Source organism: Nicotiana tomentosiformis, chromosome 11, assembly GCF_000390325.3.
Source record: "Nicotiana tomentosiformis chromosome 11, ASM39032v3, whole genome shotgun sequence".
In the NCBI taxonomy this organism is placed as follows: domain Eukaryota; kingdom Viridiplantae; phylum Streptophyta; class Magnoliopsida; order Solanales; family Solanaceae; genus Nicotiana; species Nicotiana tomentosiformis.
In genome coordinates, this window is record NC_090822.1 from 24,878,436 (window position 1) to 24,903,111 (window position 24,676).

Genomic DNA, 24,676 nt, shown 5'->3' on the forward strand with positions numbered 1-24,676 from the left:
GGGATTTAATGGTTTCAGTAGGTTTGTATTTTGATTTTGGACTTTGGCATATGTTTGGATTTTGATTTTTGAGGTTCCTAGAAGGTTTTGACTCTACTTATCGAAAGTTGGCAATTTGAAGTTTTGGGGAGTTCATAGGCTTGACAGGAAGTTGACTTTGATGTTATCTGACTCCGATTAGTGTTCTGGGCCTTCGATCAGGTTCATTTAATGGATTGGACTTGTGTGCAAAGTTTGGTTGTGATCAAGAATGTCTAAGTGTGATTTGGACGCGTTCGGTGAAGTTGCAATAACAACAACAAACCCAACATAATCCCACATGCGTGGTCTGGGGAAGGTAGTGTGTACGCAGACCTTACCCCTACCTTTAAGAAGGTAGAGAGGCATTCAACGAAGTTGGAATGTTTGAAACTTAAGAGAAGGATTTTGATCTTCGATTCTTGGTTTTGATGTTATCTGTGGTGTTTCGAGCCCTTGATTAAGTTTGAATTAGGTATATGGACTTGTTTTTATGATTGGATGGGGTCCCGTGGTTTTAGATCATTTCCTTAAGCTTTGGATTTGCTTGTTTTCTGGTGCATGATGATGCTTTGCGATCGCAGAACCGGTCTCGCGATCACGGAGAAGGGAACTTGTAGGGGAGTTTTTTCTATTCTCATTCGCATGCATTGGGTCACATTCATAGAGGGCTGGGGATAGGAGCATCGCGTTTGCATGCAGGGGTCGTATTCTCGATGGTTTGGAATCACGCAGAGGATTGGCCTTCGTGTTTGCGTAGGTTTGGTATACTTAGGCATCACGTTCTCGAGTGGGTATTTGTGTTCACAAAGTGGAGTAGCACCTGGAGGTGAGTTTGGCCTTCACGATTGTGAAAGGAATGTGGCGATCGCGATGTATATCGCTGGGCAAACTATTTTAAGTTGGAATTTCAGGATTTTACCCATTCTCTCATATTTTGAACCCTACACTTCGAGAGAAGGATATTTTGAAGAGTAATTTCACTACTACGTTGGAGGTAAGAAATTTTCACGTGGATTTGGTTATATATCTTGATTCTTTATTAAATTCTACGCCTAAAATATTGAATTTTAATGAGAAATTTGGGAGTTTTCTCTACAACATAAGATAGTGTAATTTGGGGATTTAAGAGTCGATTTGGGCTCAATTTTGGAATCTAATCACATATTTGGACTCGTGGGGTCATGGATAGTTAGGATCTACCCCTTAACTTGGGTTTGACCATGTGGGCATGAGGTTGACTTTTATTGGCTATTGGGGATTTGATTAAAGATTGAGCTTTATTATCTAGAATTGATTCCTATATGTTTGTTTGATGTTATTGAGTTGTATTGTCATGACCTCAAAATCCCACCTTAAGGATCGTGATGGCACCTAGTGCCTAGGACTAGGTAAGCCTATCACATAGCAAGATAAACAGAAACAAACAACGACTTAAATATTAATGAAATCTGAAGAATAACATAACATAACATAACTAAAAGCGAAATACAAAGTCATATAGATCCCAAAACCCGGTAATACTAAGTCACAAGCTTTGCAGAGAGTACACTAGAAATCTCAATATACAAACACTGTTTGGAAGTAAAATAAACAATAGCACAGAAACTATGGAAGGTGATTCCGAGGCCTGCGAGCAAAACAACAATTATACTTTGAAGTTTCCGCAACTCACCTCAAATCTCTAGCGACCAACACGATCCAAGGTACCTGGATCTGCACAAAAATGCGCAGAAGCATAGTATGAGTACACCACAATCGGTACCCAGTAGGTATCAAGACTAACCTCGGTGGAATAACGATAAGGTTCAAGTCAAGGAACTCACTAGACATAAAACATGTGCAAAATTTAAATATAAAACTAACAACGGAAGGCATAATCAATAAATGGCAACAAAGAGTAAGCATGTGATTACACAACAAATTAACCGAAACAAGTAAAAAACAAAGTGCAATCAATTAAGGCAACAATGTTGTGTTCTAATCATCAAGCGATTCCAACACAAGACTTACAACAGGAATAACCTCAATGTACCATACATCATAATCACAAATCAACCTTATGACACCACGTGATCTTCACATTTAAAACATTTTCCCCTATATAGCTTTGTGCGCATAAGCCTCCTTATCTCGCCGTGTGTGCACCACAATGACGTATTTTCCTTTACTAGCACACGCGCATGAGCCCCCTTATCTCGCCGCATGCACATCAATATACCCACCACCGTTATGGCATTGCATGCGCATCTCATTCACAACACAACAATTAACTCGCACCACATGTCCACATATGCCACAATATCGCATAATCAATATACCAAAGTCACGACAATACATAGCCCCTGGATCAAAAACAATATGTGCAAGAATAACAACAATAGCACAAGGGTACGGGGAATGAACAACACTAAAAGTGCTTCATGTAACGAACATAAGCCAATTCAAGGCATTAGTAATCTAAGGTCTAATCCGGCCAATTACCATACATACGCCCATGTACACACTCGTCACCTTATGTACACGTCATTCCACATAATAGAATTAATGCAATTAGAGCAAATCCTAAGGGAAAGTTCCCCCACATAAAGTTAGGCAAGATACAAACCTCAATTAGGCCAATTCAATACTCTAAAAATGCTTTTCCCATTAAATTTACCTCCGCTCGGCTCAAGTCTGACCAAAAATGACTTAATAATATCAAACAATGCAAGAGAAACCAATTTCACATAATGTTAAATTCATTACGCAATACCCCAAAAGTTAACAAAAGTCAACCCCAGGACCGCCGTGTCAAAACCCGAGTCGAAGGGTAAATCTCGACTACCCATAATCCTACGAGTCCATACATGTGTTTTGATTTTCAAATCCGAGTCCTGTTCGACTCTCAAATCTCAAATTTTATTTTTCAAAACATAGTCAAAATTCCCCAAAAATAATCATAATATATAATAAAAATTAAATCAAAATTTCTTATCTAATAGTTTGGTATGAAAATCTCCTTCTAAAATCGCCTCCCACCGAGTCTAGGGTTCCAAAATATGATAAAATAAAACTAATTCCAAAATCCCACAATTTTGTACAGCTTCAGAAGTCGCAAATATGACCCAGAGGTCGCAATTGCGGACACTCGCAAATGCGACCAAAGGATCGCAATTGAGCTGCCTGACAAGCCAAGGTAATGTCGCAAATGCGACTCAGACCTCGCATTTGCGATGACTGCCCAGGTCGCAAAAGTAATCAGCCCAGGAAATGAAGTACATTCACAATTGCATCCAGGGCATCGAATTGCGACACCTGACACCCCTTGCCTTCTTTGCAATTGTGAACTGGTGCTCGCAATTGCGATAACCGCATCACCAGCACACCAGCAGTTCTGAACCAAGTCCAAACCAATCTGAAACACGTCCGAAATTCACTCGAGCCCCTGTGGCTCCATACCAAACATCCACACTAATATAAAAATATCATATGAACTCGCCCACTCGCTCAAAATACCAAAATAACATCCGGAACCACAAATTGTTATAATGAAACTCAAGAATTAATAAAATCAGAACCAAGCGTCCGATTCCTACCAAACCAACTCGAAATGATACCAAACTTACTAGAAAAGTTCCAAATGACAAAATGGACCTATTCGAAGTCCTAAAACCAAAATCTATATCCATTAGCAATAAAGTCAACCTACGGTCAAACTTAAGATATTTCTAAACCCTCAAATTGCAAACTTTTAGCACAAAGAGCCAATTCAACCTAGGATCCTCCGAATCCAATTTTGGGCATACGTATAAGTCCAAAATTATCATATGAACCTATTGAAACCATTAAATTACCATTCAGTAGTGGTTTAGCTTTTTACTTATATGGCGCTTAAGCTTAGCTCATCAAATAAGTGTGCCCACTTGCCCTTTTTTACTACTTTGACTAGCGCCCGACAAAGGAATAATTTTTTCCCAAAGCTGACACTAAAACTCGAGCAGTTCTTAAAAACTCACTTCACTCATCTTGCTACTTTGGAACTGTTCAACGAACAAACCAGATTATAAAGCAAGGTTTTATAAGTAGTAGTCAACAAATTGGATTTCATTTATCAACAGATTTGTTTTCTTCTGTTTGAACAGATTTGAATAATCCTTTTAGTTGCTTTAATAGGTGCAATTGTTTTATCTCGTCAATAAAAAATTTCTATTAAAACTTGGAATTTAAATAAAATTTTGTCTCATCTTTTACGGAATCGATCTTCTTTGACTATACAAGAATATGTGGAGCTCAGCATGTCTGGAAGCACAAGAGAACATTTATTTGCTGATATTGTTACCAGTATTCGATATTGGGTCATTCATAGCATTACTATACCTTCCTTATTCATTACGGGTTGGTTATTTGTTAGCACCGGTTTAGATTATAATGTGTTTGAACCTCGATAAGAATTTCCAACTTAATTTTCCAAACTAAGAATCAATTGATCCAAATCAATCCAAAACCTCCCCAAAACAAAACCAACCATCCCTGCAAGTCATAAAATCACATATACATACACGGGAAGCTTCAAAAGGGGAAACGAGGCTCAAATACGCAAAATGACTAATCGGGTCGTTACACGTATTTGACTAGATTCGAGTCTTTCGGAGGTGGATTTGAGAGGAAAATCTATATTGGAAGGTTGAAGTTATTACCAGGTGGAGGAAAGTCTCTTTATTATCCTTGTAAGAGGGAATTTAAGTGATTTATTTTGTATTTTCTACTTGATTTAGGTGCTTCGCATATGCGAGGTGATGAGCGTATATGCATGGCTAGGTTATGACCATAGCTTGCTAGAGTTAGGATTATATTACGCCTTGTTGAGACTTTATGAATTGTTATCCATGTGTTATTTATTCTATGACTACTTGATGAAAATTAATCATGATTTGAGACCATTCTAGAGTTATGACTTGATGATTGGAACATGGCTAGCTTCTTTCACTGTGTTGGGTTTCTACTGTAGCCATATTCATGCAATTGTCGCACTTGACTTATGATTTAGTGATTATTTTCTCATGTTGGATCTCATGATCAGACATAAGAATATTAAATGAATAAATTAGACCGTTTTGGAAAGTTGAATTACATGATTAGCTATAATCATCTCTTATTAAAGAAAATATTTATCTGTATTTTATTTGTATGTCCTGGTGCATCCTTATTACATAATCTCAAATGCATATACATGAGTTGGATAGTTGGATATTGAGAAAAGTTGGGGATTTTACACAAAGGGCATTATGAGCGAATATTGATTATGGATTTTAGTATTATTCGTGGATCAAATTGCATGCTACAACGACACTTGAATATAGATATGTCCCTCCGGAGTCAGGTGATTATCTATGTTACTTTGGGCCGTGTGAGTGAAACCACCTAGATTGGTACACTTGGCCGGTGTCGGGTATATGGATTAGTACTGTGAGGTGTTGAGATTTGATCATGACCATGCATATGCATTCTATATTCATACAATATCTCTCATTTATACATATTCAATTTATATCTTTATTTTGGTAGTAATTGATGTATATGACTCCGTATTGAGTTCATTTGCCTGATAAGCATGTCTAAATTTTAGATATTATTGTGCCTCTGCCTTGTACCTCTTTGATGATACCATGCCTTAAATATGGTTTTGTTTTATGATTTACTTGCTTACTAAACTGATAATAAGTCTTGCATATGGTGTTCATTTACCTGGAGAAGGTGTACGATAAATCCCGAGAGAGGTTCTATGGAGGTGTTTTAAGGCTAAATCTATGTTGGTAGATTACATTAGGGTGATTAATGGCATATATGATGGAGCTAAGACTTGGGTACAAATAGTCGATAGGGACTCAGAATACTTCCCTGTCGTGATAGGGTTGCACCAGGGATCAACCCTTAGTCCGTTTTTATGTTCCTTGGTGATGGACATACTGACGCGACACATTCAAGGGGAGGTGCCATGGTGTATATTATTTGCAAATGATATAGTTCTGATTGACTAGATGCGAGGTGGTGTTAATGAGAGGCTGGTGGTGTGGAGATAGACCCTAGAGTCGAAAGGTTTTAAGTTGAGTAGGACAAAGACAGAATACTTAGACTGCAAGTTCAGTGACGTGAACTAAGTAGCAGACTTTAATGTGAAGTTTAATACACAAGTAATCCCCAATTGAGAGAGAGCTTTAAGTACCTTGGGTCGGTTATACTATGAAACTGGGAGATTAATGAGGATTCCACACAGTGTATCAGAGTAGGGTGGATTAAAATAGAGGCTCGCATCCAATGTCTTATGCGATAAAAATGTGCCACTAAATGTTAAAGGTAAGTTCTATAAGGTGGTTGTTAGACCGGCTATATTGTATGGGGCGGAGTGTTGGTTAGTCAAGATCTCTCATGTCCAGATGATACAAGTAGCTGAAGTAAGGATGTTCAGATGGATATGCGAGAATCCCATGATAAATAAGATTATGAATGAAGATATTCCGGATAAAGACGTGAAGGATAAGATGCGAGAGGCGAGACTAAGATGGTTCGGGCACGTGAAGAGGAAATGCGTAGATTCCCCAGTTAGGAGGTGTGGAAGGTTGACCTTGGTGGGTAGGAGGAGAGGTAGAGGTAGGCCTAAGAAGTATTAGGGAGAGGTGATTAGGCAGGACATGGCGCAACTTCAGCTTACCAAGGACATGACCCTTGATATGAAGGTGTGGAGGTCAAGGATTAGAATATAAGATTAGTAGGCAACGAAGCGATTCTGCTTCTTGTCCCCGTACCAGCAATACTGTTTGATTGTTATCTTCCGTTTCAATTTTCTTAATGTTTTGTTGTTGTTATTTTGTATTACCCCTGCTTTGTTTCTTATTTTATTTAGACGAGGGTCTGCTGGAAATAACTTATTTGCCCTCCCAGGGTAGGGGTAAGGTTTGCATACTCACTACCTTCACAGACCCCACTTGTGGGAATTCACTAAGCATATTATTATTGTTGTTGTTGTTGTTATGGTTATTGTATTAAACTGGCAGTAAGTGTGAGTGTCTACCTCTTGTCACTACTTCTTCAAGGCTAGACTTGATACTTAATAAGTACCCTGGTTTTGTACTCATACTATACTTCTGTACATTTTGTGCAGATTCCGAGGCCAGTAGCAGTCATTCTTGCCTAGCTACATAGGGATTGCATTTGGAGACTTTGTAGTGAGATGCCTAATCATTTGATCCGCAACACATGGAGTCCCCCTCCCTTGATTATCTATTTCTATCCTTTTCTTCCTTCCAGACAAATATTGTTATATTGAGAAACATAATTCACTCTTATTAGATGCTCGTGATATTTTGACACCGGGCTTTGGGCATTTCTAGACAATTGTGGTCGTATTTAGACCCTATATCAGATATTTATATTTTTATATTGGTCTTGATACTATTTCCTACTCTATGTTTTATCATAACTCTATTAATAACTTAAAAAATTAGCTTCTATTAATGTTATCGGGCGTTGGCTTGCTTGGTAAGTAGGTTATGCGCCATCACAAACTTTGGGGGATTTTGGATCGTGACATTGAGAGAGAATTACGATAAATGAGGTGATCATGTAATGACCCGACTGATTGTTTTGAGTATCTATATATCGTTCCCCTATTTGATTCTTCTTGTATGTGTTCTTGATGTTTTGTAACTTGCAGGGACTGGTGGTTTAGTTACATGGGGTTCGGGAGTGAATTGGATTGCTTAGTTTCATTTTGGAAGCTTTATGTTGGAATAGTTTACCAAGGTTTGACTTTTTGTTTAAACGATCACAGATTAATGATTTTATGGTTCCAATAGGTTGATGAGGTCCAAATCCACTCAAAGAGTAAGCGCGCACAGTCTCATGCAATACAATTTACCCCACTATGAGTTGGGTCGAATCCCACAAAGAACAATATGTAGGCGATTAGGCAAGTAAGAGAATTATCACTTATTATGCTAAGCCAAACCCTAATAAAGGTTTTGAGAAATTATTATGTCTAACGCAAAAATCTAAACTAACCTAGAAAGCGAGTAAAATGATCAATGGCTACAAGCATAGATACACGGGGAATTACACTCAAGTAACGATCCAATGTATTTTATGATTTTACAAATATGAGCAATTTTATGTGAATTAGCCTCCGATAATAATTGTATATTAGCTTCTTCTGAAAGCTAACAATACTTCCTAATTTAATTATACCTAAATCCATTAAGAGGATTGAGTACACCTGAATGTGACTACAAGTAGTTCCGTCCTTTTCCTAGGTATAACCTATAAAATGAAGGCTAACGCCTCAAATTCTTGTTAATTAATCTTTTCCAACCCTAAATTACCTTTTCAAAAATTAATTCGAAGTTAATGGGCGAGTCCTAGGGTTAGCTAATCCCTTTGGAAATATTAAAGAGCAAGAATAATTAAGGAAATATTCAACTCACTTAATAAAAATCATTAAATATATAAGCACAACAAGAGATTTGATCCAAAATTTAATAATAAATATTTTCATAAACAAGCTTCAAGTAATGGAATAAATACATCACACTTAGATATTCAATACAAAGCAAGGAAATGACGAAATGAGTAAAAATGGGTAAGAAAATCTCAGCCAAAATCTTCACATCTTTAACTCCCAAGTGTGTGTGCTAGAACCCTAGCTCCAAGCTTGTATTTTTGTCCAAGAATATGCCAAAGAAAACCAAAGATATTTTCCAAATGAGCTAGGTCATGTATTTATGGGTTTGGGACAAAAACAAATGTGAAATTTCAAATCTGCCTAGGTCTAAAGCTCGTTGTTCGCATTTACGAAGGAAGATTCAAATTTGCGAACCTTGACTCTATTTTTGAACACCGCATTTGCGATCCAGATGCTTGCTTTTTCGAACTTGGTCTTCTTCACCTGTACTCACATTTACGATGAAATAGTCCACATTTGCGAGAGTTGGTTGTCTGGTTGACCTCACATTTGCGGTCCTTCATTCGTATTTGTGACTTCTGCGGTCATCTCCCTACTTTGCAATTGCAGTCAATCTTCTTGCATTCGCAACCATTGACTGGTGCATTGACATTTCATTTGCAAAGACCAGATCGCATTTGCGCTATCTGGGGCTTTTTTCTAGTTGTTTTTTTCATTTGAGCTCTTTTTGACTTGTTTTCACTTGATTTCTTTCCCAATCACTTCTTAATCACATCATCCTGTAAAATAGAAGTAGACGACATTAATCGCACTATTTTATAAATCAAACATAGCAAAAATCTAAGATTAAAGACGAGAAAAGTTGGTAAAATGCCAACTTATCAAACCTCCAAACTTAAACTATTGCTTGTCCTCGAGAAATCAAAGAACAAAATCTCCTTCCAAGTGATCAATTCAATAATGCACTAACATCATACCAAGTCAAAAGATAATCTACTTTAAGCACAAACATATGACTTTAATTGATATCAATAATTAATCCAAAGAATATGAATCACTAAAAACTTCTCATAAATTTCATTTCAATTCAAGTGCTCAAACACCATATTAATCAAAGTAGCAATCAAGTCATGACACTATAGCGTCAAAATTTTCCTCTTTATCACAAACAACTTTTTCTTGTTCATTCCTCAATTGGAAATTGGATTAAATTTTCAACTCAAATCTTATGTGCCCTCACACTTAAGAGAGAATCCCAAATTTTAAATTGCAATTTAAAATACAAATGAGACTTAAAATGGAAAGAATTAACTCTCTCTCACACACACACACAAAGATGTTCAAATGCACACAAGTAGTGCTATAGGCTTACCCTTCATGTATTTCTCCACTAATATAGACACACTTGGTTCAAAATCAAGTAGGACTTAAAGTGTTGTATTGTAGGTTTTTGATCAAGGCATCGTTTGGGTAAGAGTGACTCAAAACCTCCCTAAGCACTACAATTTGCAACAATAAGCATACTTCCTTCAAAACCTTTTCACCCTTTCTTCATTTTTCAGTCTACCACCTAATTTTCCCTTTATTCACAACTCCTCGTTTTTTCTTCATTTTTCTTCTTTCTTACTTTAAAAAATAAAACCAAGGAAAGTTCTACTATTTTTTTCCTTTCTATTTTTGTATTTTTAACCTTTCACCTTTTAAACAACTTTCACATCACAACGTTTCCAACCGTCACCCCCAAACTTAGGCTTTTAGCCTATATTTACACTTTCAAAGTAGATCAATAAAGAACAAAACATTAAAGCTTGTAACATAGTTTCTAAAGAAAAGGTTAAAGTTTCAAAAGGGGTTGACTAGGGAAAATATGCAAGGGTAGGAAATTTAAGGCAAAAGAACGGTCCAAGGAAGGCCTAACATTACTTTTCAAACTACGTTAGTCTAGGATTTCGCCTTAAAAAATATTCTAGACAAGTTCTAGACTACAAATAATGCAAACGAACTCACAACAAATCTTACCACATATTGCACATTCAAAATCGAGTAACATATAACAACAACAACAGCATACCCAGTATTATCCCACACCGTGGGGTCTGAGGAGGGTAGTGTGTACACAAACCTTACCTCTACCTTATGAAGATAGAGAGGTTGTTTTCAATAGACCTTCGGCTTAGGAAAGCATAAGCATGTAACGACCCGAAATTCCCACCGTCGGGACCATGATGGCGCCTAACATTTCACTTGCTAGGCAAGACGACATTAGAGAATCATTAGCCAATTCTTTTACATTTCAGTAATTAACAACAAATAAGCTATAACGAGTTAAAATGAACGCGGAAATATATAACAACCTCAATATATAATACCACCCAAAATTTGGAGTCACAATTCACGAACTTCTAAGATTTCTCTACAAGTAAATGTCTGAAAGAAAATACAACTGTTTTCAAAATGAGATAAATAGTAAAGAGAATGTATATAAGGGGACGCCAGGGCCTGCGGATGCCAACATGTCTACCTTGGGTCTCCAATCAGGTGAAGTCAGCAGCTAACCTTAGGATCAGCTCAGACCAGTACCGAAATCTGCACAGGAAGTGCAGAGTGCAGTATCAGTACAACTGACCCCATGTACTGGTAAGTGTCGAGTCTAACCTCGGCGAAGTAGTGACGAGGCTAAGACAAAACACCTACAAATAAACCCGTACAGAATAACAATATATATACCAATAACAGCAATAAAAGAAACAAGGCAAGTAATATTAGGAGGGGGACATGCTGAGGGGATCACAAGATAAAGGATCACAGCAGAAATAAAAACTTTGATCACCCGATATACTTTGAACAGATAGGGACAACTAATCATAGTAAAAGTAAATGCACGGCATCACCCTTCGTGCTTTTACTCTCAACCTCACCATATGAATCAATAGAAATGGCACGGCATCACCCTTCGTGCATTAACTCTCACAAAACAAGGCACGGCATCACCCTTCGTGCATTAACAGTCTCCCTTACCAAAAGAATGAACAATAACCACAGGGAGATAGAATTAACAAGAACAAGTCTTACTTAAACATTTGGTTCCATAATACCAACCTCAACTGTGAGTCAATACTCAATCAATACAAATATCTGTAAACATGATAAGAGTTAACAACATAACGATTAATTAGTCTAAACATGGATAATATGATCAAGGAAAGTAACAATTACAAGAATAAGACCCACTCACATGCTATGACTCGACAACAATGCATAGTTACTCGTCACCTCACCTATACGTTGTACCCAACATTCAAACACGTAGCAAATAAGCAAATATTACCTAATCCCTCAAGCCAAGGTTAACTGCGATACTTACCTCACTCCGTGGTCAATTCAAAGCTCTACCAGGGCCTTTCCCCTAGAATTCGCCTCCAAACCACCCGTATCTAGCCACAATTAACTCAACAACATAAAATATTGCTAAAGGAATCGAATACAATGCATAAATTTAAATTTTCCAAACTTTCCCCTAAAAGGTCAAAAACCGACCCCGGGCCCGCTTGGTCAAAACACGAGGTTCAGACCAAAAGCCATTTACCTATTCACCACCAAGACCGGATATATAATTGGTTTTGGAATCCGATCTCAATTTGAGGTCTAAATCCCTAATTTTCTAAATCCCTAGTTTCTACCCATAAACCCCCAATTCTAACATGAAAACTCTAGATTTTAGGTTGAAAATTCATGAAATGGAATGGGTAGTTGAAAGAAAGTGGGTTAGAATCACTTACCAACAATTTGGAGAAGAAAATATCTTGGGAGAATCATCTCTAGGCTTTCTAGCTTTTGAAAATTTGAAAGAATGGCCGTAATCCCGTAATGGGACTGTTTAATGCTGGGCGACAGTGTTCATCGCATTCGCGAGGACACTGTCGCGTTCGCGAAGAGCATAGCTTGACAAGCTTACACGATCACGAGTCCCTCATCGTGTTTGTGAAGGCTAATCCCCTTGGCCTTCGCGTTCGTGAGCCCTTGCTCACGTTCGCGATTAAGAGATGACTGACCCCTCCCCCAGGTCCCTAACACTACACGTTTGCATTCGTGCAGGGTAAAGCCCCCATCGCTCCGCATTCGCGACCCAGCCTTTGCGTTCACGAAGAAAAAAACCCAGCCAGCACAGTTTCTACTTCGCGTTTGAGAGAGTGCCTTCGCGAACGCGAAGAAAGAAACCAGAAGGCACCTGAAACTGCAGAAAAACTTGATTTTTTCTAAGTGCAAAACACCCCGAAGCCTATCCGAAACTCACCCGAGCCCTCGGGGCTCCAAAACAAACATCTACACAAGTCCTAAAACATCATACGAACTTGCTCACATGATCAAATCGCCAAAATAACATCTAGAACTGCCAAATCGAACACCAAATCGAATGAAATTTTCAAGAAAGCTTTAAAACTTCTATTTTCACAACCGGACATCCGCATCATGTCCAACCAACTCCGTTTCTCACCAAATTTCACAGACAAGTCTTAAATATTATAATGGACCTGTACCGGGCTCCGGAACCAAAATACAGACCCGATAGCAACGAGACCAAACATTAACCAAATTCATAAAACCATTAAATTTTCAGTCTTTCAATTTTCAACAAAAATTCATATCTCGAGCTAGGGACCTCAGAATTCGATTCCGGGCATACGCCCAGGTCCCATATTTCAATACGGACCCACCGGGACAGTAAAAATACGGGTCCAGCCCCATTTACTGAAAACGTTGACCGAAGTCAACTAAAATTAACTTTAAGGCAAAAATTCTTGTTTTTATCAATTTTTAACATATAAGCCTTCTGGGTCAATACCCGGATTGTGCACGCAAATCAAGGAAGGCTAGAATGAGGTTCTAAAGGCTTCAAAACATAGAGTTTGGTTCTAAAACATAAGATGACCTATCGAGTCATCACATTCTCCACCTCAAACACAACCGTTCGTCCTCGAACGGACATAGAAAAGTACTTGGGCTGGTGAAAATGTGGGGATATCTACTCCGCATATCTGACTCGGACTCCCAAGTAGCTGCCTCAATGGTTTGACCTCTCCACTGCACTCGAACTGAAGGATAACTCTTTGATCTCAACTGACGAACCTGCCGGGCTAGATAGCCACCTGCTCCTCCTCATAAGTCAAATCCTTGTCCAACTTGACAGTGCTGAAATCTAACACGTGGGATGGATCATCGTGGTATTTCCGGAGCATGGACACATGGAACAACGGATGAACTGCTAATAAACCAGGTGGTAATGCAAGTCTCTAGGCCACCTCTCCCACTCGCTCAAGAATCTTAAAAGGTCTGATATACCTAGGGCTCAACTTGTCCTTCTTTCCGAACCTCATCACACCGTTCATGGGTGATACCCGGAGCAACACTCTCTCTCCAGTAATGAATGCAACATCACGAACTCTACGGTCGACATAACTTTTCTGCATGGACTGAGCTGTGCGAAGTTGATCCTGAATAATCTCGACCTTATCCAAGGCATCCTGTACTAACTCTGTACCCAACAACCGAGCCTCCCCCGGCTCAAACCATCCGACTGGCGATCGACACCGCCTACCATATAATGCCTCATAGGGAGCCATCTTAATGCTCGATTGATAAATGTTGTTGTAGGCAAACTCCGCTAACAGCAAAAACTGATCCCAACCTCTGAAGTCTATAACACAAGCGCGGAGCATATCCTCGAATATCTGAATAGTGCGCTCAGACTGTCCGTCCATCTGAGGATGAAATGTTGTGCTCAGCTCAACTTGCGTGCCCAACTCACGCTGTACTGCCCTCTAGAAGTACGAGGTGAAATGCATACCTCGATCAAAAATTATAGACACTGGCACACCGTGAAGACGGACGATCTCGCGGATATAAATCTCTGCCAACCGCTTTGAAGAATATGATGACAATTTAGACACTGAGACACATATGCTACCATATATTTCTTCATTCTCCTCCACCAATAATGCTTTCGCAAATGCTGATACATCTTTGTGGGGCCCGGATGAATAGAATACCGGGAACTGTAGGCCTCCTCAAGAATAAACTCACGAAGTCCATCCACATTAGGAACACAAATACAACCCTGCATCCTCAAAATTCCATCATCTCTAACAGTAACCTGCTTGGCACCACCGTTCCGCACTGTATCTCTAAGGACAAGAAAATGAGGATTGTCATACTGCCGATCTATGATGCGCTCAAACAAAGAAGACCGAGCAACTGTACAAGCTATAACACGGATGGGCTCATAAACATCCAACCTCACGAATTGATCGGCCAAGGCCTGAACATCTAATGAAAGAGTCTCTTACCAACTGGAATGTACGTAAGGCTGCCCATACTAGCTGACTTTCTACTCAGAGCGTCGGCCACCACATTGGCCTTCTAGGGATGATACAATATGGTGATATCATAGTTTTTCAATAGCTCCAACCACCTTCTCTACCTCAAATTGAGCTCCTTCTGCTTGAACAAATGCTACAAACTCCGATGATCTGTGAATACCTCACAAGGCACGCCGTAAGGATAGTGCCTCCAAATCTTCAACGCGTGAACAATGGCTGCCAGCTCTAGATCATGAACAAGGTAATTCTTCTCGTGAACCTTCCATTGCCGCGAAACATATACAATTATCTTGCCATCCTACATCAACACCGCACCAAGTCCAACCCGAGATGCATTACAATATACCATATAAGATCCTGAACCTGTGGGCAACACTAACACCGACGCCATAATCAAAGCTGTCTTGACTTCTAGAAGCTCGCCTCACACTCGTCTGACCATCTGAACGGGGAACCCTTCAGGGTCAGCCTGGTCAATGGGGCTACTATAGATAAGAACCCCTCCACAAACCGATGGTAATAACCCGCCAAACCCAAGAAACTACGGATCTCCATGGCTGAAGTAGGCCTAGGCCAGTTCTGAACTGTCTCAATCTTCTTAGGATCCACCTGAATACCCTCTGTTGATACAAAATGCCCCAAGAATGCGACTGAGTCCAGCCAAAACTCGCATTTTGAAAACTTAGCATATAACTGGTTGTCCCTCAGAGTCTGAAGTACGATCCGGAGATGGTGCCCGTGCTCCTCTCGACTGTGGGAGTAGATCAAGATATCATCAATAAACACAATCACAAAGGAATCTAAATACGGCTTGAACACTCGGTTCATCAAGTCCATAAATGCTGTCGGGGCATTTTTCAGCCCAAATGACATTACCAGAAACTCATAATGCCCATATCGAGTCCGAAAAACTGTCTTAGGAACACCGGACACCCTGATCCTCAAGTGATGGTAGCCAGACCTCAAATCGATCTTTGAAAATACTTTGGCACCCTGAAGCTGATCAAATAAGTCATCAATCCTCGGCAATGGATACTTGTTCTTGATAGAGACTTTGTTCAACTGCCGGTAATCAATGCACATCCTCATCGACCTATCTTTCTTCTTCACAAATAACACGGGCGCACCCCAGGGCGAGACACTAGGTCTAATAAAGCCTTTATCAAGAAAATCTTGCAACTGCTTCTTCAATTCCTTCAACTTTGGCGGGGCCATACGGTATGAGAGAATAGAAATAGGCTGAGTGCCCGGAACCAAATCACTACAGAAATCGATATCCCTGTCGGGTGGCATCCCAGGCCGGTCTGCAGGAAATACCTCTAGAAACTCTCGGAGAACTGGTACAAAATTCATGGAAGGAACCTCCGCACTAGAATCGCGGACATGAGCCAAATAATCTAGACACCCCTTCTCTACTATACGCCGAGCCTTCATATAAGAGATAACCTTGCTGGTAGAATGGCCATGAGTCCCTCTTCACTCTAATCGAGGCAACCCCGGCAAGGCTAAAGTCACCGTCTTCACGTGACAATCCAATATAACGTGATAAGGTGACAGCCAATCCATACCCAATATGACATCAAAGTCTACCATATCAAGAAGCAAAAGGTCCTCACTAGTCGCAAGACTCCCGATTATAACTACACACGAGCGATAAACACGGTCTGCAACAATAGCATCCCCCATAAGTGTGGACACATATACAGGGGCACTCAAAGAATCACGAGGTACAACCAAATATAAAGCGAAATAAGATGACACATAGGAGTAAGTAGATCCCGAATCAAACAGAACTAAAGCATCTCTATTGCAAACTGAAATAGTACCTATGATGATGGTGTCAGAAGATTCAGCCACAGGCCTAGCTAGAAAAGCATAACATCAGGGCTGGGCCCACCACTCTGGACTGCATCTCTAGGACGAGCCCTAGATGGCTGGCCTCTACCTCTAGGAGCCTGACCTCCACCTCTAATGGCCTGACCACCACCTCTGGCTGTCTGACCCCTGCCTCTAGCTGGCTTAACGGGCGAGAAGCACCCGTTGCCAGGACCATGGCACGAGAACCCTGATGCTGAGAACTACTCGATGCACGAGGGCACAATCTAGTAATGTGCCTCGGATCACCACAAGTATAATAGGATTTCGACTGCTGTGACTGTTGACCCTAAAACGGACCCTGTCGACCCGAGTAACCACCCTAAAAACTCTGGAGTGGAGGTGCACTAATAGGAGCTGGTGGTGCACTATAGGCTAACTGGTCGGAATAATGCATATGAGGACCACGACCATTTGAGGCACCATGGGATTCCTGGAGTGCTGAATGAAACGGCCTAGGATGATGGCCTCTATCGGCCTCCAGATGAGGCTCCACTGAATCAACTAGAGTGACACGGTCTCTTGTCAGATCCCTGACCACTCCCCTGAGCTAAGACCATCTCGACTCGTCTGGCAACATTGGCAGCCGTTAGGAAAGAAATCTCTCTCCCAGTCTCCTTAGCCATCTGCAATCTGATAGGGTGAGAATGTCCCTCAATAAACTTCCTCACCCTCTCTCTCGGTAGGAAGTATAAGAAGAGCATGATGGTCCAAATCCACAAAACATGTCTCATACTAAGTGACGGTCATACTGCCCTGCTGGAGACGCTCAAACTGCTTGCAATAGTACTCTCTCAGTGTAACAGGAAGGAACTTCTCAAGAAATATCTGAGAGAACTGGTCCCAAGTAAAAGCAGGCAACCCAGCTGGTCTAGTTAACACAAAATTATTCCACCATCTCTTGGCGGACCTTGTCATCTGGAACAAAACAAAATCGACCCCATTTGTCGCCATTATCCCCATGTTCCGTAGCACCACATAGAAGTGGTCAAGATAATCCTGTGGGTCCTCTGAAGGTGCATCACTGTAATGAACTGGAAAAGCTTGGTGAACTTGTCCAATCTCGATAAGCTCTCAGAAGAGATAGCTGATCCACCACCGGCCTGTACCGCAACAACCGGCTGAACCACTCCAACTGGCGGAGCTGCTGGAGTCTGGTACTGGGGAGCCATCTGCTCAGGAGTGTGAGTAGCAAGGGTCTGTGCTCCTCCTCAACCATCAGAGATGGCTGGTGCCACGAGAAAAGTGCCAGTCTGGGCTACACTCTCCCTAAGGCCCACCAAATGGACCAAAGCATCCTGACGCACGGGGGTGGCAATGAACCCCTCTGGGACCTGAGCTGATCCTGCTAGAACAGTCTGGGCTGGGGCCTCCTCATCAAACTCTACCTGAGGCTCCGCTGCTGCTGCTACTGCTCGAGCTCTGGGCTGAACCCTGCCCCTGCCTCGACCTCTAGCATGGCCTCGACCTCGACCTCTTCCCCTCGTAGGAGCTGCCACAGGGGGCTTTGGTTGCTGCTCAGCTGAAGATGCGGTACGTGTTCTCGCCATTTGCGAAAGGAAAAGAGTAGAAGAGTTTGATTAGCACTGAGAGAACAAAATCGCACGACTGAGAAGAATAGAAGTGAAATTTTTCCTAAACTCTGTAGCCTCTGGAAGATAAGTACAGACGTCTCCACACCGATCCTCTAGACTCAACTAAGCATGTCCATGAATTGTGAGACCTAGGCAACCTAGTGCTCTGATACCAACTTGTCATGACTCGGAATTCCCACCGTTGGGACCGTGATGGCGCCTAACATTTCACTTGCTAAGCAATCCAACATTAGAAATTCATTAGCCAATTCTTTTGCATTTCAGTAATTAACAATAAATAAGCTATAACGACTTAAAATGAACGCGGAAATATATAACGGCCTCAATATATAATACCACCCAGAATCTGGAGTCACAATTCACGAACTTCTAAGATTTCTCTACAAGTAAATGTCTGAAAGAAAATACAATTGTTTTCGAAATGAGAGAAATAATAAAGAGAATGTATAGAAGGGGACGCCAGGGCCTGCGGACGCCAACATGTCTACCTTGGGTCTCCGATCAGGTGAAGCCAGCAGCTAACCTCAGGATCAGCTCAGACCAGTACCAAAATCTGCACAGGAAGTGCAGAGTGCAGTGTCAGCACAACTGACCCTATGTACTGGTAAGTGTCGAGTCTAACCTCGGCGAAGTAGTGACGAGGCTAAGATAAGACACCTACAAATAAACCTATACAGAATAACAATATATATACCAATAACAACAATAAAAGAAACAAGGCAAGTAATATTAGGAGGGGGACATGCTGAGGGGATCACAAGATAAAGGATCACAGCAGAAATAACAACTTTGATCACACGATATACTTTGAACAGATAGGGACAACTAATCATAGTAAAAGTAAATGCACGACATCACCCTTTGTGCTTTTACTCTCAACCTCACCATATGAATCAATTGAAATGGCACGGCATCACCCTTCGTGCATTAACTCTCTCATAACGACATCACCCTTCGTGCATTAACACTCACAATATGTCATGACATCACCTTTCGTGCATTAACTCTCACAATATGGCAGACATCACCCTTCGTGCATTAACTCTCACAAAACAAGGCACGACATCACCCTTCGTGCATTAACAGTCTCCCTCACTAAGACAATGAACAATAACAACAGGAAATAGAAATAATAAGAACAAGTCTTTAACATTTGGTTCCACAATACCAACCTCAACTATGAATCAATACTCGATAAATACCAAAATCCGTAAACATGATAAGAGTTAACAACATAACGATTAATTAGTCTAAACATGGATAATATGATCAAGGAAAGCAACAATTACAAGAATAATACCCACTCGCATGCTATAACTCGACAACAACGCATAGGTACTCGTCACCTCACCTATACGTTGTACCTAACATTCAAACACGTAGCAAATAGGCAAATAATACCTAATCCCTCAAGGCAAGGTTAACCACGACACTTACCTCACTCCGCGGTCAATTCAAAGCTCTACCGGGGCCTTTCCCCTGGAATTCGCCTTCAAACCACTCGTATCTAGACACAATTAACTCAATAACATCAAATATTGCTAAAGGAATCAACTGTAATGCATAAATTTAGATTTCCCAAACTTTCCCCCAAAAAGTCAAAAACCGACCCCGGGCCCTCTTGGTCAAAACTCGAGGTTCTGACCAAAATCCATTTACCCATTCACCCCCGAGCCCGGATATATAATTGGTTATGCAATCCGACCTCAATTTGAGGTCTAAATCCCGAATTTTCCAAATCCCTAGTTTCTACCCAAAACCCCCAATTCTACCATGAAAATTCTAGATTTTAGGTTGAAAATTCATGAAATGGAATGAGTAGTTGAAACAAAGTGGGTTAGAATCACTTACCAACAGTTTGGGGAAGAAAATAACTTGGGAGAATCGTCTCTAGGCTTTCTAGCTTTTGAAAATTTGGAAGAATGGTCGTAATCCCGTAATATGACTGTTTAATAGCTCGGCAACAGTGGTCATCGCGTTCGCGAGGACACTGTCGCATTCGCAAAGAGTAGATCTTGCCAAGCTTACGTGATCGCAAGCCCCTCATCGTATTCGCGAAGGTTACTTCCCCCTGGCCTTCATATTCACGAGCCCTTGTTCGCGTTCGCGATTAAGAGATGACCTACCCCGCCCGCAGGTCCCTAACACTACGCGTTCGTATTGAGCTGGTCGCGTTCGTGAAGGGTAAAGCCCCCATCGCTTCGCATTCGTGACCCTGCCTTCGCGTTCGCGAAGAAGAAAAACCAGACAACCCAGTTTCTACTTCGCGTTTGTGAGAGTGCCTTCGAGAATGTGAAGAAGGAAACTGGAAGGCACCTGAAACTGCAGAAAAACCAGATTGTTTGTAAGTGCAAAACACCACGAAGCCTATCCGAAACTCAACCGAGCCCTCAGAGCTCCAAACCAAACATGCACACAAGTCCTAAAAGATCATACGAACTTGCTTACGCGATCAAATTGCAAAAATAACATCTACAACTACGAATTGAACACCAAATCGAATGAAATTTTCAAGAAAGCTTTAAAACTTCTATTTTCACAACCCGACATCCGAATCACGTTAAACCAACTCCATTTCTCACCAAATTTCACAGACAAGTCTTAAATATTATAATGGACCTGTACCGGGCTATAGAACCAAAATACGGACCCGAAAACAACAAGACCAAATATTAACCAAATTCTTAAAACCATTAAATTTTAAGTCTTTCAATTTTCAACAAAAATTCATATCTCGAGCTAGGGACCTCGAAATTCGATTCCGGGCATACGCCCAGGTCCCATATTTCAATACGGACCCACTGGGACCGTCAAAACACGCGCCCGGGCCCGTTTACTCAAAATGCTGACCGAAGTAAACTAAAATCAACTTTTAAGTCAAAAATTCTTATTTTTATCAGCTTTTAACATATAAGCCTTCCGGGTCAATACCCGGACTGTGCACGCAAATCGAGGAAGGCTAGAAATGAGGTTCTAAATGCTTCGAAACATAGAGTTTGGTTCTAAAACATAAGATGACCTATCGGGTCATCACAAAGCACCAAATTAATGAAATTATAGACAAGAAGGGATAGTACCAAAAAGCCATATAAAAGCAAAATAAAACCAGCAAGATAGTAAGGTGATCAACAATGAAAGAAAATAACGGCTAGTCATAAAAATCTACTACTAACATAAAGCGAGATTGCGTGCCAATACTACTGTTGTGAACACTCTAGATTACCGACTCTACCACCCTAATCCCCGACATCCATACCTTCCTATCAAGGGTTATGTCCTCAGTCACCTGAAGCTGCGCCATGTCTTGCCTAATCACCTCTCCCCACCTCTTCTTTGGCGTACCTCTACCTCTCCTTAGGCCCTCAAATGTCAACCTCTCACATTTTCATAGTATGGCTAAACAACTTGATACCCCGATAATTATTGTAATTTTGAATATCACCCTTATTCTTGTATACAGGAACCATCATGCTCCACCTCCACTCTGCGGGCATTTTCTTTCTTCTAAAAATGACATTAAATAACTTAGTGAGCTACTCCAAGCCTGCCTTGCTCTCACTCTTCCAAAACTCCACTGGAATTTCATCCGGCTTGATCACTTTGCCTTTGCTCATCTTACGCATAGCCCCCTTAACTTCATCAAATCTAATACGCCTACAATACCCAAAGTCACAACGACTCCGGATAGTTCCAAATCACTTAATACAATGCTCATGTCCCCCTTCTCATTCAAGAGACTACGAAAGTAGGTATGCCATCTCCGTCGGATAAGACCCTCATCCAACAAGACTCTACCTTCTTCGTCCTTGATGCACTTCACTTTCTCACGCCTTGGCTAACCTGAACAACCTGTTATCCCCACCTCAGCCCTCGAATTCCGCATACAAATGACTAAAAGTTGCAGTCTTGGCCGCCGTAACTGCTAGCTTTGCCTCTTTCTTAGACAACTTATAATGCTCCCTATTCGCCCCTTTCTCCTCCTCGTCTATAGTCTCTACTAGCTTCAGCTACGCTGCTTTTTTGGTTTTCACTTTTCCTTGCCCCTCTCTATTCCACCACCAGTCTCCCTTGTGACCATAATATTAACCCTTTGAGACCCCTAATACCTCTCTCACGGCTTCCCTAATGCACTGCATAGTTGTGGTCCACATAGCTCTTGCGTCCCCACTACTCCTCCAAGCCCCCATAATCAGTAGCTTGACCCCCAACTTCTGCGCTTTAGCTTCCGTAAAGGCTCCCCACTTGATCTTGTGTTGTCTATACATCGCCTTTTTCCTCGTCTTCCTCGTGATCTCAAGGTCTATGACCAAGAGTCTATGAATGGTCGAAAGGTTCTCACTCGGGATGATCTTGAAATCCATGCAAAGGCTCTATCGGACTTCCTGTAGAGTAAATAATCAATCTGAATCTCGGTAACCGAACTCCGGAAGGTGACCAAGTGCTCCCTCTTCTTTTGCTATGACCAGATCAAATGCTCTAGAAAAGTCCAACAGAGATGTTCCTCATCTATTTCTATCTCCAAAACCAAAGCCACCATGCACATCATCATACCCCCCCAAACGTCGCTCCAATGTGGCCGTTGAAATCTCCTCATATGAAAAGTTTCTCGGTATGCGGGATACCACAAATCATCTCATCCAAATCCTCCCATAAACGCCTCTTGACTTCCTCATCCAAGCCTGCTTGGGGTGCTTATGCACTGATTATGTTCAAAGTAAAACCTCTAACAACTAGCTTAATAGTCATCAACCTGTCATTCACCCTCCTAACCTCCTCCTGAACTATTCCACGGAGGTTCTTATCAACCAAGATACCTACCCCATTCCTACCCCTACCCTTCTAGAATACCAAAGTTTGAAACTACCTACGTCCCGTGCCTTATCTCCTGCCGACCTTGTCTCTTGTACACAAGCTATATAAATCTTCCTTTTCTCGAGAATCTTTGTTAATACTAGAGATTTTCCAGTCAAAGTTCCTATGTTCCAAGACCTCACTCTCAGCCTAGTATCTCCCTTAGTCCTCTTACCCCCTTACCTCTTACCCTGGCCCCCCTCCCGCTGAAACCCCTGAGGACAAGACCTTACCCTACATCATTCATCAAAGCCACTATAATCTAGGAGTCACTACCCAAGTATTATCCCGAAAACCAATGACAAGAATAAAATAAATTACCGAAATATGATCTACCATTGAAGGAACTATAATCTACAACTAAAGGTCAGAAAAATAGGTGAAAAAATAAAATAAAGGAACAAAAGGACCCGTAATCTACAACTAAAGGATAGAAAAATAGGTAAAGAAATAAAACAAAGGAACTAAAGGATCTATACTCTACAACTAAAGGATAGAAAAATAGGTGAAGAAATACAATACAAGAGCTAAAGAGGGCAATAATATACAACTAAAGGTCACAAAGAAAATGTGCAAAACTAGACAGAACTACTAGGGGATATTTGAAATAAAGATTCAAAATAAAGATGTAAATATGTAGATAATAATAGAAACAAGTAGACAAAGCTATCACTAAAGCAATTAATTTGACAATGCTAGGGCAAATACTAACTAAATATTCAAGAACAAAATAAGTAGGCCAGGAAATACAATTACTCTAAAATATCAAACTATTAAAATATCAAGACAAGAGAAGAACAATAAAAGCTGAACTGCAGCCCTTGAAGTTAACGCAAATCTGGCTGGCGGTGATGGATTGCAACGAGCTGGGGACATACTCTATGAATTTCTCATTAAAATAGGATAAAGAAACTTTGAATATTTGTTGTGCTTTCTCGAGAATTTAGACCAACCAAGAAATCTGAAAATGGACCAAAATGAAAAGAAGAACCCTAGACTTTTTCTGACTCTTTTCTCCGAAATCTGAATCGGAATCTTTAGGGAAAACCAATTGCATGGGCCAACAAATCACAACAACTCAACGTGAAACCTGAGGAAAGATTCTCGTTTTACCGTGCAACAAACTAAAAAACATTTTGGTAACCACACAGAAGCTAATAAAGAGAATGAAAGTCGAGAAATTGAGGGCGGAGGTAGTATAACAACCAAAAGATGGAAATGAAGGAGAATGAAAGTCGAGAAATTTAATGCCGACCCTTTTCTCGATTTGGTCAATTGATCCGTGGTTGTCCTATATGATTCAATTAAGCCTCAAGATTTGCTTGATTGTACAATCTTTTTTCTTAATCAATGTAATTGTTCGAGTACAGGAGTGGTCAATTTAATTTTGACTGGTAAATACAAAATCTTCAAGAGATTTTCTCTCTTTGGCGATGGTTCAAGCTGGGTTCGCAAACTAAGGCATTGAACATTTTGGGGTATCACCTATAAATGTTTTCTCCATCAACTAGACGAGTGTTGGG

At 40.7% G+C, this 24,676-nt stretch overlaps 1 protein-coding gene across 1 annotated transcript; it reads right to left on the minus strand.

The window, feature by feature from the left end:
* Window positions 1-16,308: 16,308 nt before the first annotated feature.
* LOC138901154 (uncharacterized) lies at window positions 16,309-17,661 on the minus strand. The gene is made up of 2 exons (XM_070188898.1): window positions 17,460-17,661; window positions 16,309-16,658 (listed from the first exon to the last, which is right to left on the minus strand). The coding sequence occupies exons 1-2, from the start codon at window positions 17,659-17,661 to the stop codon at window positions 16,309-16,311; spliced, it is 552 nt and encodes a 183-aa protein (XP_070044999.1).
* Between the last annotated feature and the right edge of the window lie 7,015 nt (window positions 17,662-24,676).